Here is a 16,795-nt window from a genome sequence, read left to right on the forward strand (position 1 = left end):
GCCCCCTGCTGGGCGGCCCGGTACTGCTGGCTCCGACCAGGCAGTCCAAGAAGGTGGCTCGCCAGAACAGACCTCTGGCCGTCTACAACCCCAAGGCCCTGGACATCAAGAGTGGTGAGAGACACGCACACACACGCGCAGATTGAACACATCCTGGACATCCAGAGTGGTGATATACTGTATATATATGTATATGTATATATATACACACATATATATACGCACGCACAGGACGCACGCATCCTGGACATCCACAGTGGGGAGAGACACGCCCACATTTGCACACACAAATATTCTCACACACAGACGCATACCTACATCCACACACACACCGACTCAAAGACATTCAACACGCATTCAACTTTAAATGACACCCTGGACGTAAGGGTGTGTGTGATACATTAAACACAACCTGTATAATCGTGAATGTACGGTGGCCGAGAAAACACATGCATATTCAGAAAACACCTGCAAACTCAGAAAACACCTGCATTGATTTCACAACACGTGCGTTGCAAATATTCACAACACGAGCAAATAGGGAAACAAACTGCAAGTAATGACAACGGAAATGTTTCCGGGGGGACCATAATCAGTGACGGACCCATATCCGGTTGGCAGTTCTATATTCAATTACGAACGTCTTCAGTCATTGGATTGCATAGATATATATACTGACTAGATATCGCATTCAGCTTCTAAGCATGCGCCAACAATGCCGCGGGGTAACCACCCACCTGAATGATTGACCGTCGATGGGGCAGAGGTCCTTTCCCAGTCTAAACCTAACTCTAAAACGCCTTATTGTAAGGCAATATTCAAGCGGGTTGGTTTCTGACATAGGTCAGACTGTAATCATAGTTTAAAAAAAACCGACCCGATTTGAAGATTTCCTAAAAAAAAAGTGTTTTAGAGTGATTTTGACTGGGAAAGGACTTCTGTCCCATCAACATTCATTCATTCAGGTGGGTGGTTCCCCAGCTACAAGATGGCGGCGGCATTGACGTATATGTTCCACTGAACAGCGCAGCTCAGGTTATATCTAGTCAGTATATATATCTATGATATCTAGTCAGTATATATATCTATGATATCTAGTCAGTATATATATCTATGATATCTAGTCAGTATATATATCTATGATTGGATTGTGCTACAATAGGTACGTGTTTCTCTTTTATTATGACGGACTTGTCGATGTGCTCGTACCTCTTGTAGCACAATCCAATGACTGAAGACGTTCATAATTGAATAGAACCGCCAACCGGATATGGGTCCGTCACTGATTATGGTCCCCCCGGAAACATTTCCGTTATTACTTGCAGTTTGTTTCCCTATTTGCTCGTGTTGTGAATATTTGCAACGCATGTGTTGTGAAATCAATGCAGGTGTTTTCTGAGTTTGCAGGTGTTTTTCTGAATTGGCAGGTGTTTTCTGAATATGCATGTGTTTCGGAATTTGCAGCGCACGTGTTGTGTAATCGATGAAAGTGTTTTCTGAATTTGCAGGTGTTGTGGTGTTTGCATGTGTCGTGACCCTTCTCGGTCACCGTATGAATGGTCAGGGACGCACTGCTTTCCCCCAAAACACTTTTTTGTCAGCTTTTCCGTTGCTGCATAAAATAGTTAAGCAAACGAGTAGTCATAGTTAAAAAAACGTTAGCAAAGCAAACAACAATGCTTGTTGGCACCGTAGGAAAAACAGTAAATAGTGAATGTATGTGCATAGGTTACTACTCAGAATGAGTGCCGATGTGACAGTGCTGTGTCAAACACACCGACCGCTACAGCTAATGGTGAGCTAAGCATTCTGACCAGCTGTGTGCCTGTGTGAAACAGAGGTCGCACATGCACTTTAACAGACTACATGTGCTTTTGTTGTATTGTTAATGAGGTTTGGAACCGGGGACTGAGTACATAGATTGGATGTCTCTCTCTCTCTCTCTCGCACACTCTCTCTCTCACTCTCTCTCTCTCTCCCGCCCTCGTTCCCGCTCTCTCTCCCGCCCTCGTTCCCGCTCTCTCTCCCGCCCTCTCTCCCGCCCTCTCTCCTGCCCGCTATCCCGCTCTCTCTCCCACTCACGCTCTGACTCTCAGCAGCTCTCTCTCTCTTGCTTTCTCTCACTCTCGGCTCTCAGCTCTGTCTCTCTCTCTCTCTCTTATATATATATATATATATATATATATATATATATATATATATATATATACTCATTGATATTAGGAATGTTGGCCTGCTGAGCTTCATGCTGGATCTCCTGCAGTCTCTGCCCCCAGGCTGTGCAAATCCCTTCCTCTCCACAAATAACAAAGAAGGGAAAATCTCCTTACCAGATTGCCTTGCCTTTATATTGCGACAGCTTTTACCGAGGGGGTATTTTTAATAACTAGGATGAAATGCGTAATCCTTTTTTATAAAAACCTGTGTATCTTGTATATAGGTCCCGGGTAATGGATTTAAACTTGTCTCAGCTCTCGCAGGGTGAGGGTGATTCAGAGAGGGGGGATGAAAGGTGTGTGTGTGTGTGTGTGTGTGTGTGTGTGTGTGTGTGTGTGTGTGTGTGTGTGTGTGTGTGTGTGTGTGTGTGTGTGTGTGTGTGTGTGTGTGTGTGTGTGTGTGTGCGTGAGTGTGCACTCGCACGTGCGTGTGTGTGTGTGTGTGTGTGTGTGTGTGTGTGTGTGTGTGTGTGTGTGTGTGTGTGTGTGTGTGTGTGTGTGTGTGTGTGTGTGTGTGTGTGTGTGTGTGTGTGTGTGTGTGTGTGTGTGTGTGCGCGCGCGCGCGCGTGTGGGATATGCACCTGTATGCACTCAAGTGTGAGTTTCTTCGGTCTTGTATGTGCCGGGAATGAATGTCATTTATATTTTTAATCACTAAACCACAGTGTTTAAGTTTCTTAATGACATGTGTAATGAATTGCCACTGGGGTGGAAAGCGATTCCGCCAGTTCTTCCTGTATTGTTTACTTTGGAAAACACAATTCAAAATAATAACCACCTAAAGATTTTCTTAGAAAGGGCTTTCTGCCTTGGAAATATTGACATCAAGAAAGCGGTATGTAGGAAAGAGACTTGAAATTATTTCTTTTGAATTCTAGAAATTTGAAACAAATTATAAACATCAATTCAACCAATATTTCCCTCTCAAGGGTGCAGACATGGACCTCTTCCCCAAACCCTGAATCTCACAGAAGATTTATGTGTCTGTTTTTTTTTTGTGGTTTCTTTTGCAACTTCCAATGACTACAAAACCTCTGAATTGTATTCTGTAGCACAATATCCTCTATAGATTTAGAAAGACATGCGTCTGTCTAGTTCTTGAATGTTTACCTCTCCATACAGATCTGGGAAGAAGAGGTGGACTATTCCCGTTGGTTCGGAAGCTGTTTGTTTCCATGACTTTAAGATTGCTCCTCAAATAAACCAAACAACACAATTCACTGGTTTGTTTATCAGATGGAGGTTACGGTCAGATTGGTAACACAATGGTCTGGACATTTGGTCCGGACGTTTGTGTGGATGTGTTGAACTCCATCTTGCCAGCGGGTGACATGTATGGCCGCATCCAAGAGAGGGTTAAGCTTCTTTAACACTCATAGCATTATTTTATATACAATATAGCTCATTATAACGCTCATACACAACATCCATACTATCTTAAAAACAATGATCACAAAGTTTGGTTGGGTCGTAACCATGGGGATAACATGTCCCTCCTCCTTCCTGTAACCCTTAACCCTCAATGCATTTATTTTTACTTTGCAGTCATCGTTTTTGAATTTGAGCTGAAACATGGGGCTCACTTAAACTTTAACGGCATGTATCTAAAAGTCACTGTAAGTTTCTTTGTGTAATAGCGCCTGCATAGGGACAAGTTCAGAAAACAGTAAACACTATACGGCAATTCACCATGACGTCACACTATGTTCTTCCGGGTGGCAAAAGCCGATGCGTTCTCCGTTGGCACCACTAGTAAACAAACCCTTCCACGATCGAGAAAACAGAGTAAATGGCTTGAATTAATGATTTTCTTCTTGCGGGGTGCTACAGGACGTCTCATTAATATATCAACAACAATGTTTTGTTGACTGTGTGACATAGTCTTTATTGTTATTTATTTATTATTATTATTTGTGTTTACAGCAGGCTGGATGGCTTCAGGTCAGTGGTAGCCGCTCGTTCTGCCACCCGGAAGTGTCGTTACGGCTATTGTTTACTAACATTCTGAAATGCCGTATATGATTCATAATCTACTCTATACCGATCTGAACGTGATCCAGTAGTACAGGCTTGATAACGATAGCGGTCTTAACAAGCTCTCTGTCTCTTCGTTGACTTCGAACTCAGTCCTTATAATGTGTGAGGCCCAGTCTTTTTACAATTATGATTTTAAAATATATTTCTTCTAGTGCGTTCCTGGCTTTAAATAGATGTGCACATTTACTATATATTGTCATTTTTCATGCAGTCTCAACGGACGGAGGCAGTCCCACCCCAGCAGCAGATGACTCCCTGGGCAGCAGTGACTCGGTGGAGTCGCAGCCCTCCTCACACACCCCCCCCCTGGCCTCGCCCTCAGACACTCCTCCAGAGAAGAGCGGCCACACCCCGCTCTCCTCCACCCTCAGCAACACCAGCACTGGGTGAGTCTGGGAGATATGCAGCAAACCTCCTGAACATGCGTGGACAACATAACACTTTATTCTTTTAATTAAATCATTTTCCGCAGCTTTTAATAAATGACACAGGTCTGCAATACATTTATTCCTTACCGTCCTATACATTTAATTGACATTTCTCCTGTAATTTTATCTTTGAATGATTTCCTTCTTTATAAAGCACTATGAATGCCCTTGTGTTTGAATGGAGTGTGTCTCCCCCTCTCCCCCCCCCCCCCCCCCCCCAATCTGGAGCCAATGGATGTGATGGGTGTAAATGTTGTGGTCGCTGATGGTTCTTGTTGCGTATGCCAAGCGTAGTTGGCTGGGGAGTACCTACCGGAGCAGTGGTTGTAAGAGGAATGGGTTCTGATGTCTGCGATGGGTGGTTTGACATAATGCTTGTGAGATATATGCTGTATTGAGGCCAACAATAACAAATGATGTGGTGGCCTAGTTGTAATGTACCCCATTGTTTGCATTGGGACGGTTTCACTGGACCACAGTGTTCACTGCAGCATCCACCCGATCACTGGGTGACCTGATATGTCGACTCATGCCAGGTCATGTGTACAGAATGTGTACTCTGGTTTTTTTGTTATTCAATCTCTTTGACCATTGGTGAGCTTCCATGAGCTGTTAACATGTCTTAATTTAGACCGGTGTGCTATTAAGAGTATATACGCATGCGCGCACGCACACACGCGCACGCACACACGCGCACGCACACACACGCACACTATTAAACTATATATTCCGGAGGCTTCAAAATGGAACCAGTGGAGGAGGAAGGCACCTCCAAAGCCCCTAAACATGTAATGAGCCAGGTGGCTGCGTGTCGCCTATGTAAGCCCCTGCTGACACTGGCGAGGCGGTCACACTCTCGTGCACACTTCCAGCCCAGGCCTTTTGTCTCCGTACGCAGTCTCACACCCCATACGTGTCAGGGGAGTCAGCCCGTTAGGGGGGGTCTGGACCTGTCCGCACAGGACCAAAATTTTGTCAGGGCGGATCCCGGAAGATCCTGCCAATATCACAGGAAGGGGGGCGGACATCGGCCCCTCTGTGCCTCCATTGAACTGCACTCACCTTCTCTGCTCCAGGTGAGGACTCCTATAGTGGTGTATTACTCTGTACAGGCTATAACTCCGCAATCTAGATTAAAGTACATTATTTTACGGATTAAAGGAGAAAATCATGCGTTATATGCATTGAGGAAGGCCAATTAGACCGTGGGTCTAATTAGCAGAGTGATCCACTATATGCAACAGGCGTATCGGTGTCTCACGTTTCTATTTCGGAGCTCTCGAAATTGCACGACTTTGTGTGTGTGTGTGTGTGTGTGTGTGAGCAGTCACAGCTACTCCCCGCGGTGCGGTTGTCGCTCCACACGATGCTCAACACCTCTACATCCTCAGACTTCTGCTGTGGGAAGACAAACACAAACCCCCCCTTCTACCAGCTGATGGTTCGTCTGCTAGCTCCCTGTACCGCCGTGGTGCATCCTGGGCCTTTTTAGTTTGAGGACCTTTTTTTAGTTTGTTTTGTTTTGTTTTCCCACCGTTGTTCAGTACAGTATTCATACCGTGAATGAATACACCAGCTTGAGTCTCACCCCCCCCCAAAAAAAGGACCGGAATATAATATACATGGAAGATATTTAGTGTTGCTCGTACAATATCACTACATTTTCATGGCTTGACACCACTGCCTTAAACGTCGCCACGTGACCTTATGACTAGGGCAGGGCTTCCGAGTCTTCCCGGCTGTCCTGCACAGCGCCTGGCGCGGTACAGCCGGGTTAAACCCAGGAAGGGACTCGGTTGTAAGGCTGAATCTAGCAGGCAGTCCACCAAGGCCAGCAGAGGGCATGTGAAGGCAGGCGCCGCCGAGGGGAGAAGAAAACCCTTTACCTTTGGTCCTGGTAGCCTGTGGCTATGAAGAGGAAATCAAACGTAATGGAGATTAATGCTGGCGGTGTACAGCAGCAGCGTGGGCCTACACAGCTTCAATAAGACGGGAGGGGAAATAGGATAGAAATGGATCGGTGTTCGCATACACTGACGAGACACATAGTGTCTGGTCTATAGGGGAGATTATGGTGTTGATGAGTGTTTGGTTTGAAACGGAGGGAGGACTGTGTTGTACGTCTTCTAATGAGGTTTGATCCTCCTTTTGGAAACTCGATTTGAGTCTTTCTAAATGGGATTGGTTGTTTGATTTGAACACGTTTGGTTTGGAAGAGCGCCTTATCAGGGGCAGAATTGTCCATGTGTATATACAACGTTGTGCATATACATTTCCCCCCATACAGTTAATGATAAACATGCACAAACAAAGATAGCTGTTTGTGTCTAACAGCCGTGTTAACAGCCAGGCTGCTCTGTAGCGTTTCCACAGAAGTTAGTGTATACTGTATTTAATCAAGATTAAAGCTTCTAAGCCAGGCCAGTGACGGAAAAACACCAGATGAGCAATTGAAAGCTTGCTGCTATTTTAGGGAGAAAAAAAAACAAATGACTTTTCCTCGCTTTGGCTTAGCTGTAATTGTGAAAGCAATTTTTGGATAAATCAATTTTCCCCTGGTGCATTTAACAAGTTTCTAGGGCAACCACATAGCATGCAATTACTTCAGTGATTTCCCCCTCCTAGCTGCTTACAGTGTAAACATTAAGATATCTATTCAGTCAATGGAGCCTCGCAGATCTTTATAATCCACCTCCCAACCATAAAAAACAAGAAATGTGTATTTATTTTTACACGTTTGTGTGCGCGTGTGTGTGTGTGTGTGTGGGCGTGTGCGTGTGCACGTGTGTGTGCACGTGGCGCCTCTCTGCACCAGTGAGCCCCTCGCTTTATACACAGTGTTGTGTGAATCCCTTGGGCGGAGGGGGGGGGGTGCTCGGTCCCCTTGGGTGGTGGGGGAGTCTTCTGGTGCTGCTACCCCTCTCCTTCCCTGGTCTCTGTGGTTCTGGCCAGGGCCCAGGCAGGCCACTGGCCCAGGTTAATGAGTGGATTTGCTGCACTGCAGCGTGCTGTCCTCCCCAACCCCCCCCCCCCGCTCCCCCAACCGCCCCCCTGCCTAGTGCTGATCCGCAGCAGCTGAGCACCACCTCCACCTCCGCCACCACAGCAGCACCACCTCACGCTACTGCGCAGCAATAAATCACCCGCGCCCCTGGCCAAGCCCTCGCTGAATAACCACTGGCTGGGATTGATAGGCACACCGAGGCAGGGGAGGAGAAGAAGGACAGAAGAGGAGGAGGAGGAGGAGGAGGAGGAGGAGGAGGAGGAGGAGGAGGAGGAGCGACACAGGGCGAAATGGGGATGTTTTTGGGGGCCGGGAGGGGACGGGGTTTACCCGGACCCCGGATGTGTGGTGCATCCCGGTCATACGAGCGGGCTGTTCAGCTCCGTCTGGGTCCGTGTCCGAAAGACACCCGCCGCCACCCACCCTCCATCCCCTCCGCCAGGCCCCTCTCTCTCGCCTCTTTCCCTCTCCACGAGTCGTCTCCCCCCCCACCCCCCCACCCCCCCCCCGCCGCCGCCGCCCCGGCCGCCGTGCTCAGACTAAGCACCCTGCACAGCGCCCTCCCAACCTTCAGCCCCTTCCCAGCTGCCTCCTCTAATTGCCTTTATTAGCGTCTCTATGGGAGCAGCAGCTAGGAGCAATTTGCTCATTATGTGCTATATAAGCACACAGGGCCTGGGGCGCGGAGCGGTGGAAGGAAGCCTGTCGCCGGGTGGATCCCCCGCTGTCTCCCTGGCCCTCCACGGGTCCCCACTTTGCACCTTTTAGCTTGACGCTACCGAGGAGGTGACTCACGCCCTGTGTGTTGGGCAGGATTTGGTGCACATTAGGCACATTGCTGTCCGACAGCTCCCCGTGCGTGTCACTCGGTTCTCTGTATGGTGAGATATAAATGGTACAAATGTTTTTTTTTGTTTATGCCGCAGGTGTGTGTGTGTGTGTGTGTGTGTGTGTGTGTGTGTGTGTGTTTGTTTAGAGGCTGGAATAGGTTTTGTGTTTCTATAAATGTCGGTTGTGTTGTTGTCTGTGTTGTAAAAGAAGGTGTGTGCTATTAATAGCCGCAGAATGGCAGTAACATCTGAATTGTTGAGGGGGGAAGGTGTTTTCCAGCTGCTTTATTAGCATTAAGTTGTTCTAATTTCCTTCACTATGCCTCACTGTGTCCAGCGTTACATTTGTTTAACATTAGCCATACACTGGTGCCGACGGCGGCACAATGCATATAGTTACCATAATTAACCACGGATTAATCACGTTCATAGAAAAATAGAGTGCTTATTTTCATTTTGCAAATCAACTGGTAAGAGAGTTTGCAAACTATTTTTTTTTTTCCGCTGAAGCACTACGCTTATGCAGCACCACCATGTAAACCGTCTTCATCTGTCACATGATGCAACGATTTAGTCTATTCATATCTCGGAAAATGCGCTTCAGCATATTTAGTAAATGCAGGCCGTCATGACTCAGATAACGCAAAATGATATGTCTGGACTCCAGACCGTCTCCCTCTCTGACCCCGCCCCTCTCTGACCCCGCTCTCCTCTGACCCCGCCCCTCTCTGACCCCGCTCTCCTCTGACCCCGCCCCTCTCTGACCCCGCTCTCCTCTGACCCCGCCCCTCTCTGACCCTGCCCCTCTCTGACCCCGCCCCTCTCTGACCCCGCTCTCCTCTGACCCCGCCCCTCTCTGACCCCGCCCCTCTCTGACCCCGCCCCTCTCTGACCCCGCTCTCCTCTGACCCCGCCCCTCTCTGACCCCGCCCCTCTCTGACCCCGCCCCTCTCTGACCCAGCCCCTCTCTGACCCCGCCCCTCTCTGACCCCGCTCTCCTCTGACCCCACCCCTCTCTGACCCCACTCTCCTCTGACCCCGCTCTCCTCTGACCCCGCCCCTCTCTGACCCCGCCCTCCTCTGACTCACCCCTCTCTGACCCCGCCCCTCTCTGACCCCGCCCCTCTCTGACCCCGCTCTCCTCTGACCCCGCCCCTCTCTGACCCCGCTCTCCTCTGACCCCGCCCTCCTTCTCTGACGCTGCTTCCCCTGTCTGACCCAGCCTGCCTTTTCTGATCCAATAGGGGCGGAGCCTCCCGCGCCGGGTCCGCGGGCTCCCGGGAGACCAACCTCACCGGCGCCGTACCTTCTGATGAAGCCCCAGCAGAGGAGAGGTAAGGCTTGTCTGCCTCTGGCGCTGGCTCTGGCTCTCAGCGCGCCGTTAAGAGCGCCTGCATCCACCCCGGTGTATTCTGTGATTGAACTTAATTACTCTGAACCCTTTTTCCTGATATGAGTTGGGAGTGGCTCGCGTCTCGCCCTGCAGTCTGAAGCCCTGTGTCTTCGCCTCACTTGGCCTTTCCCAAGTTGGTTAAGAACTTGCCTTTCTCCTCACCAACTTATTTTTTAATCTGCACGCACACACACGCACGCACGCACACAGTCACATACAGTCAAGCGCACACTTTCACTTCATCTAATGTTTTTCCTGTCGGATCGCTGGCAGTTGCTTTTACATGCTCAACCATCCTCCAAACAAATTAGGGCCGTCGCCAGCCATCTATTAGGTTGACTAATTGCGACTCGAAAAACGACTTAACTTTTAATGAATCATTCAATTCGGTCATGTAATGTTTATCTCCGGCGAAGCCCTGTGTACGCCTCTGTCCAACGTCAATATGCCGTGAAGGATGCGACAAAAACCCCATAATTAACACCTCAATTCATCAATTTGGATGATAAGAAACTCAGTGGTCAGCCCACTCACCCCTCCGTCTACTCCGGTAGTCTCGGCCCTGCTGGAAATACCCAAGCCAGGCCCTTCCTGCCGCTACGTCCGGAGCCACAGGTTAGAGAGAGCCCTAGGAGGGGGGGCGGGGGGGGGCGGCGGCTTGGCACGGGTGGAAGACGGCCATTACGGTGATTCATTGCCGCAGCTACCTCCAGACTAAATAATGAATTAACTTTCCATACAGAGGAAATTACGGCCCAGCCTGGGTCACTCAATGGGCAGTTCATTAATGTAATTTTCATATAAATACAGATTCGCCCATCATTCACTGCGGCTCATTCATTCCCACATCCAAATGCCTACTTTTCCCCCCATCCCGGAGACCGGGGATTCAGGACTGTTTGTATTGACAACCGGTGGCTGCAAACAGTCTTTTGGATGCTTTTTTTTTTCATTTTTTTTTTTCTTCCGTGCCCCCTAGGAGAGCCCTCGTCCTACGTTTCTTTGAGTGTTACTCGTCAGAATGAATCTAAAATATTTATCGGGTTGTTGTGTATTCACAGCAGGATTCCTGCATGGTAATGTCTCTGCTGTTTGAGATAACCGCCTGCGACGGCAGCCAAAACAGCCGTCCCGGAGAAGGTCTGTTTCTCCCTCCCGCCCGAGCCTATTCCTTTGTGGCAAAATGTGCTCCTTTCACCTTTTCACAAAAAAACTTTCCCGCGTCTCGGGGACCTTCGGCGCTATTTAAGACGCGAGGGCCTCACAATGCTCGCCGCACGGAGGAAAAAAAACTCCACGGCAGCTCTGTCCATTCAAAAGCTGCCTCACAATCCTGCCTTCGCTTTCTAATTACCCCGCGCGGCGGCGGCGGCGGCGGCGGCGGCGGCGGAGGCGGCGGAGGGCAGGGCCACGCTGTGCTGTGCTGTGCTGGGCTGGGCTGGGCTGGGCTCCGCCGCGGAGTGAAGCAGGCCGTCCAGCTCGTGTGTGCGTGGCGTGCGTCTCTCTCCCATCCCAGACACGAGGAAGACGGACCAGAACCCAACCAGACCCAGTCCACTCCCATCCATGTCAACTTTCTTTCCCTTTCTAGCACTTTCAGGCCGCTACAGAATCGAGTCCGGATTGAACCTGTGTAAATTATCACGCCTCCCCACCCCCCCTCCCCACCTCTCCTCCCCACCCCCCCTCCCCACCTCTCCTCCCCACCTCTCCTCTCCACCTCTCGTCTCCTCCTCCTCTCTGCTCCCTGGGCCCCAGCAGTTCAATGATTGCCTTCATTTTTATTTCTTATTTCTTAATATTTCTGTCCAGCGTCCCGGTGGCCAGGAAGGCCGAGGCGGTGTACCCTTGTGAGGCGGAGCACGACTCGGAGCTCTCCTTCCAGATCGGCGCCATATTCACCGGCGGTAAGTGTTATCGGCTACAGCAGTTGCTCACTCAGAACCAGCCCTGACATATTGGATTTGGAGGAAAACCAGACACCCCCCCCAATCTGATCTTCAATCGGAGGAGCAAGGAGGAGGAGGAGAAGGAGGAGAGAGCAAGGGAGGAGAAAGGCAAGCCAGAGAGAGGACGGTACGGGGACGGGGGGGGGGGGGGGGAGGGGAGACAGGATGGAAGACGAAGGGTGGAGGGAGGGAGGGGAGAAAGTGAGAGGGAGAGGGAGGAAAGAGTACGGGGGAGGAGTGAAAAAAGAAGACAGGATAGAAACGAAGGGGAGGGGGAGGGAGGATGCGGTAGGACTGGAGGAGGCGAGAGGGAGGGAGCGAGGGGAGGACAGATTTGCTCCCTAGTCTGTCTGGAAAGAGGCTCGACTGAGCTTTAATCACATAGAGGAAATTGTTTTCTGGACCTTCCCGTTGCCAGCGCCGCGTCTGTGACAAGCCTCCACTGTAGATATAGTCTTTACAAGGGATCATGTAATGTTATCCTCTATAACACAAAGCCACGGAACACTGCTGCTTCTTTAAACTTGCCAATCACCGTGCACTGACAGCATGGGGAGCGCTGCATCCGCAGAAAACGGAAGAGAATGAGGAGATGTGCAGATGTCCTCCGATGACTATTCAGGGGACTCTCAATCCCATTTCTTAACCTGATATTCCTCCGCTAAATAAACAATTTGTTGTTATTATATCATTACTATTATTAAAGTGACAGAGAGGAGATCTACAGGTGATATGTTCTACAAGTCTGGTCTCTCCTCTAAAGTACACAATGAGTGTCTCTTTTTTTAAAGCCACGCCGGATCTCAATGTGTTGATGTGTGATCTTGTGGCCGTCCACCAGTGACCCCGTCGAGGGAGCCCGGCTGGCTGGAGGGGGAGCTGCAGGGGAAGAAGGGCCTCATCCCGGAGAACTACGTCAAGTTCCTGTAGCCTCCCGCTCCCATACCAGCGACACGGCGCAGACGGAGACCTAGGGGAGCCCAAAACCAAGAATGAACGGGAGGAGACTTTTGCTTTTTCCGCCCCAAAACTACTATCGTGATACCATTGTAAAGAAACTCCATGACACATGGTGCTGCAAATGACCGTCATTTGTTGAGCCTCACTTCTCCCTTCAAGGCACACGGCGGATTAGCCATTAGCTGACAGCGTGCATGAAGTCACTGGAAACACTGGGATCCTTCCACAAGGGGACCAGAACATAGCCAGAGTACATTGTGGCCCTGCCACGCCCCCCCCCCACCCCCGCCCCGCCTGCCCACCTTCCGTGCAAAACGTCCACCTGGCATCATCGTCAAGCAGCCAAATAGTTCTCACCCCCGGCTAGCATGGTGATTATTTATGTGGCGACTCCTAAACTCTCACTCTGTTCCAACACAGTCACCAGCAGTACCCCCCACCCCCACCCCCACCGACCTGCCAACATATACATGGTATCCATGAGTTGTGAGTCCCAGCTGAACCCCCCCCCACTCAACCCACCCAGCCCATTGTCAGAAGAGTTACCTCTCTGTGAAATGTGGTTGCCTACGGCCCCACTGCTAGTCCATAAGAGATACGACGGTCGACTCCACCGGTGCGCAGACCTCATGACAGACGGGCTGTTTCCGATGTGCCTTAACGCAAACGTTGTGAATGTAAGTGATCCACCGCTGGGAGTTGACACAGAGGACTTTTCATCAGATTTTTTTTTGTTGTTGCTTTTAGCTGTGCAAGGTTGCATGTGCTGCTTTAACATAGTATTCGTCGATACATCACAAAGCATATTGATCTTTTATTTGAAATTATTTAATTGGCACACTGATTGCATGTCGCTGAACCGTGTACAATTTGTCATATATATTATTATTTTTGTTTCAATGGCATCTTGTGTCACCGTTGACGTATACACTCCACTGCAGAGAGGGACATTTCATTCATAAGGGCTTCATCAGCCTGACAATAGTTTGCTGTGATGCAAAGCTGTTTTTTTGATATGCTGAAAGGCTAGCCTCTCGCACTACTAGGTATTTAATGAGTTTGAGGAAAGTGTTAAGTTAGATATGACTATTAGCCGGTATTCAGCATAGTTTGCGAAATAGTTTTTACCAAAGGGTTTTACTGAAATTCTGATCTACAAATCCTCGTTGGACGTTGTTCATTAATGTTTGAACATAAAAATCTAAACACAATGATGTTTGCACAGTTACTTTTTTTCCAATTGACAAATCCAAATTTTGTTGTTTTTATTGATAAACATATGTTGTTTGGTTATTTGTAAAGAGCGTAAAATGCCAAGTATATTACAAATTACAAATGTAACTTTTCCGAAAGTTTAAGGGTTATACACGTCCTCTTCAATCTTCTGTCAAACGTTTTATCTAAAAGTGTCCGTTCAGTGTTTATTGTTTTACCATTTCAATAAAAATGATTCAAGGCTGATTCGTTTATGACCTGTGTACATGACATTGGTATCAAAGGAATATGTGAACATTGGACTTGATATTGATCAATGTCAAACAAATAAAGGAAAAACTCCAAGTGATGTAACTTTAGATAACGTCATTGTTTAATGATCATGTTATTTCTTTAGGAATGCATCCTTCCTTTTGCCTATCAAAAGTCAAAAGGAATTCTCCTGACTCCAGAAATATGAGACATGCAGCCCAAACAATTTCTTCTGCTGTACAGTTGAAATCTTGTATTCGGTAATCAAGCAATTCCCAGTAAATATGCTGCAGGATAAATAAATAACAATTAACTCCATCCGTCACACTGCTCAACTCCAGCAAGTACCCTCATAAGCTCATGTTAATTCTTGGACTACATCTGTGTATAATTAAGGCTTTAATTCCCTCCATGTAACTTAACCTTAGTTGCATAATTACTATTAGTCCACCATCGGCGGACCTCTGATAATTACTAAAGTAGGCCACTACCCTATTGGAGAGAAGCACACACACACACACACACACACGCACACAGATGTCTGAGTGGCAGTATTGGTGCGGTGTGTGTGTGTGTGTGTTTGCTCTCGACAGCAGCAGTGATGGTTACATAATAAAACGAGGCAGAGATAATGAGACAGACAAATGATTCTTCACTACGACTCTCTCTCTCCCAACCCCCCCCAGCCCCGGGGGGCCCTCTTCATCATCTTCATCATCATCCTCCAGAATACTGCTGAATCACACATCATCTTATCATCCTCTTCCTCCTATTCGTCTGCTGCACTCTGGGCTGGACTTGTATCACCGTGCCAACCGTCTGTATATATATTTTTCTTAACTCTAACTACTTGTGCCAGTTTTTCTTTTTTTTTGGGGTGAATATTTGGGTTCGCTGTAACCGTAGTAACTAAATATTGTAATGAGTTCAGCATCTCTGCGCTGTCCGGGGCCTGGCTCGGGTCGAGGGAGAGATGGAGAGAGATGGACGGATCACACACACTGTCTCTCTCTCTCTTTCTTTCAGCCATTCTGCGTCTCCCTCGCTGTCACACGTCTTCCTGTGCTGTTAATCACACTTTGTCACTCACTCATTTTCTCTCATGCTGTTCACTTCTGACTTTCTCCAGGACTTTTCTTTGTAATTCGCCGATTGCCGTGATACTAGCTACTAGGCCTGGTGGTATTTCGACTTCCCGAAGCTTGCGTCTCATTTTTCCACACGGCCGTTCTAATGGGAAATGTTTCGAATCAATCATTCATTTGTTTAATCAGTCGTCGCCTCAGCCAATCCAAAGCTTCGGCTCACCTTTGTTGCCGGGGGCAGATTGCTACATCGACTGTGTCTCGTGTGTTAAACACCATCGGTGCACTCTTGCCTCACTCGGGTCAGGCTGGTGCGCGGGGGTTTTCTCTGCTGGCCTACATCTGCAGTGATGTGGTCCTCACCCATCATCACCACCACATCCCGGGCGGTCGGGACTAATACTAATCCCTGTGTGTTGCGGCTAAACCCAGCATGATGTTTTCATTTTGTATATCTCCTCCCCCCCACCACCGCCGCCCCACCCCCCCGGGCCCCTTGGCTCCGCGCCAGCCGTCCTTGGCCTCCCCATGGCGCAGTGTCCTTTAGTTACAGAAAATGGTCCCAGACAGTGACTCAGATCAGCTCCCCCCCCACCCCCCCCCCCCTCAGCTCCCCCCCTCCCACACTCCACCACCGCACACACACACACACCGTAGCAAATTCACCCAGTAGGTCGACATTAGATTTATTAGACTGTGACATAACCGCGTTACGCAGAGAATCGGGGGGCTTTAGAAACAACTTAATAATTGCAGCCTGTAATGCTTTGTTACAGAGGAGCAGCCATTACTGTGTGTGTGTGTGTGTGTGTGTGTGTGTGTGTGTGTGTGTGTGTGATATTGTGGATGTGGGGGTCTTTCCACAGTACCAACCAACCCGAATCTGAAAGCAGGCCCCGGCCTCGCAGCGGCGTCGGGCGCGTTGTAGAAAGGGAACGAGTGGAAGCAAAAAGTTAAAGTGCATAACAAATGTACAACAGAGGGAATGCAGAGACAGCAGGATAGCGACGTGAAAAAAAAAAAAGAGAAGACGAAGAGAAAATATGGGAGCTCAGAAAGTGGGCCACAGAAGCTGCCATGTGCGCGGGCACAGCCGTGAAATCAGCCTGATCCAATAGATTCTGTTTATCTGGCACAACTACACAGTGAACACTATTGGAAATCTGGGGGGAGATTTGGAGAGGGCTGTGGATTTGGAGAGGGAAAATAAGAGCAAAAAGTAATACTGTCTGCTCGGCAGTCTGGCGTCGAAAGGCGCCCGCGCGCGTCGTCTCTTTAACGAGGTTAAGGGCCATTTCGCTCCGAAGACGATGAAGAAGGAGAGAGTTTCAGAGTCGTCGCCTTCGTCGGTTTTGTGTTTTTGTGTGTGTGTGTGTGTGTGTGTGTGTGTGTGTCTTCGTTCACCTTAAGATTTAAGATGAATGCT

General features: G+C 48.8%; 1 protein-coding gene across 1 annotated transcript in view; it reads left to right on the forward strand.

Annotated features, from left to right (window-relative positions):
- The window catches only part of arhgap10 (Rho GTPase activating protein 10), a 38,959-nt gene extending 24,619 nt beyond the window's left edge, over positions 1-14,340 (forward strand). Inside the window, 5 exon segments of the mRNA XM_084465962.1 lie at positions 1-114; positions 4,465-4,639; positions 9,760-9,849; positions 11,721-11,815; positions 12,699-14,340. Of these exon segments, the coding sequence (XP_084322088.1) occupies positions 1-114; positions 4,465-4,639; positions 9,760-9,849; positions 11,721-11,815; positions 12,699-12,787 (563 nt within the window). The 3' untranslated portion in view covers positions 12,788-14,340.
- The last annotated feature ends 2,455 nt before the right edge of the window (positions 14,341-16,795 follow it).

Source organism: Micromesistius poutassou, assembly GCF_964030765.1.
Source record: "Micromesistius poutassou genome assembly, chromosome: 3".
NCBI lineage: Eukaryota > Metazoa > Chordata > Actinopteri > Gadiformes > Gadidae > Micromesistius > Micromesistius poutassou.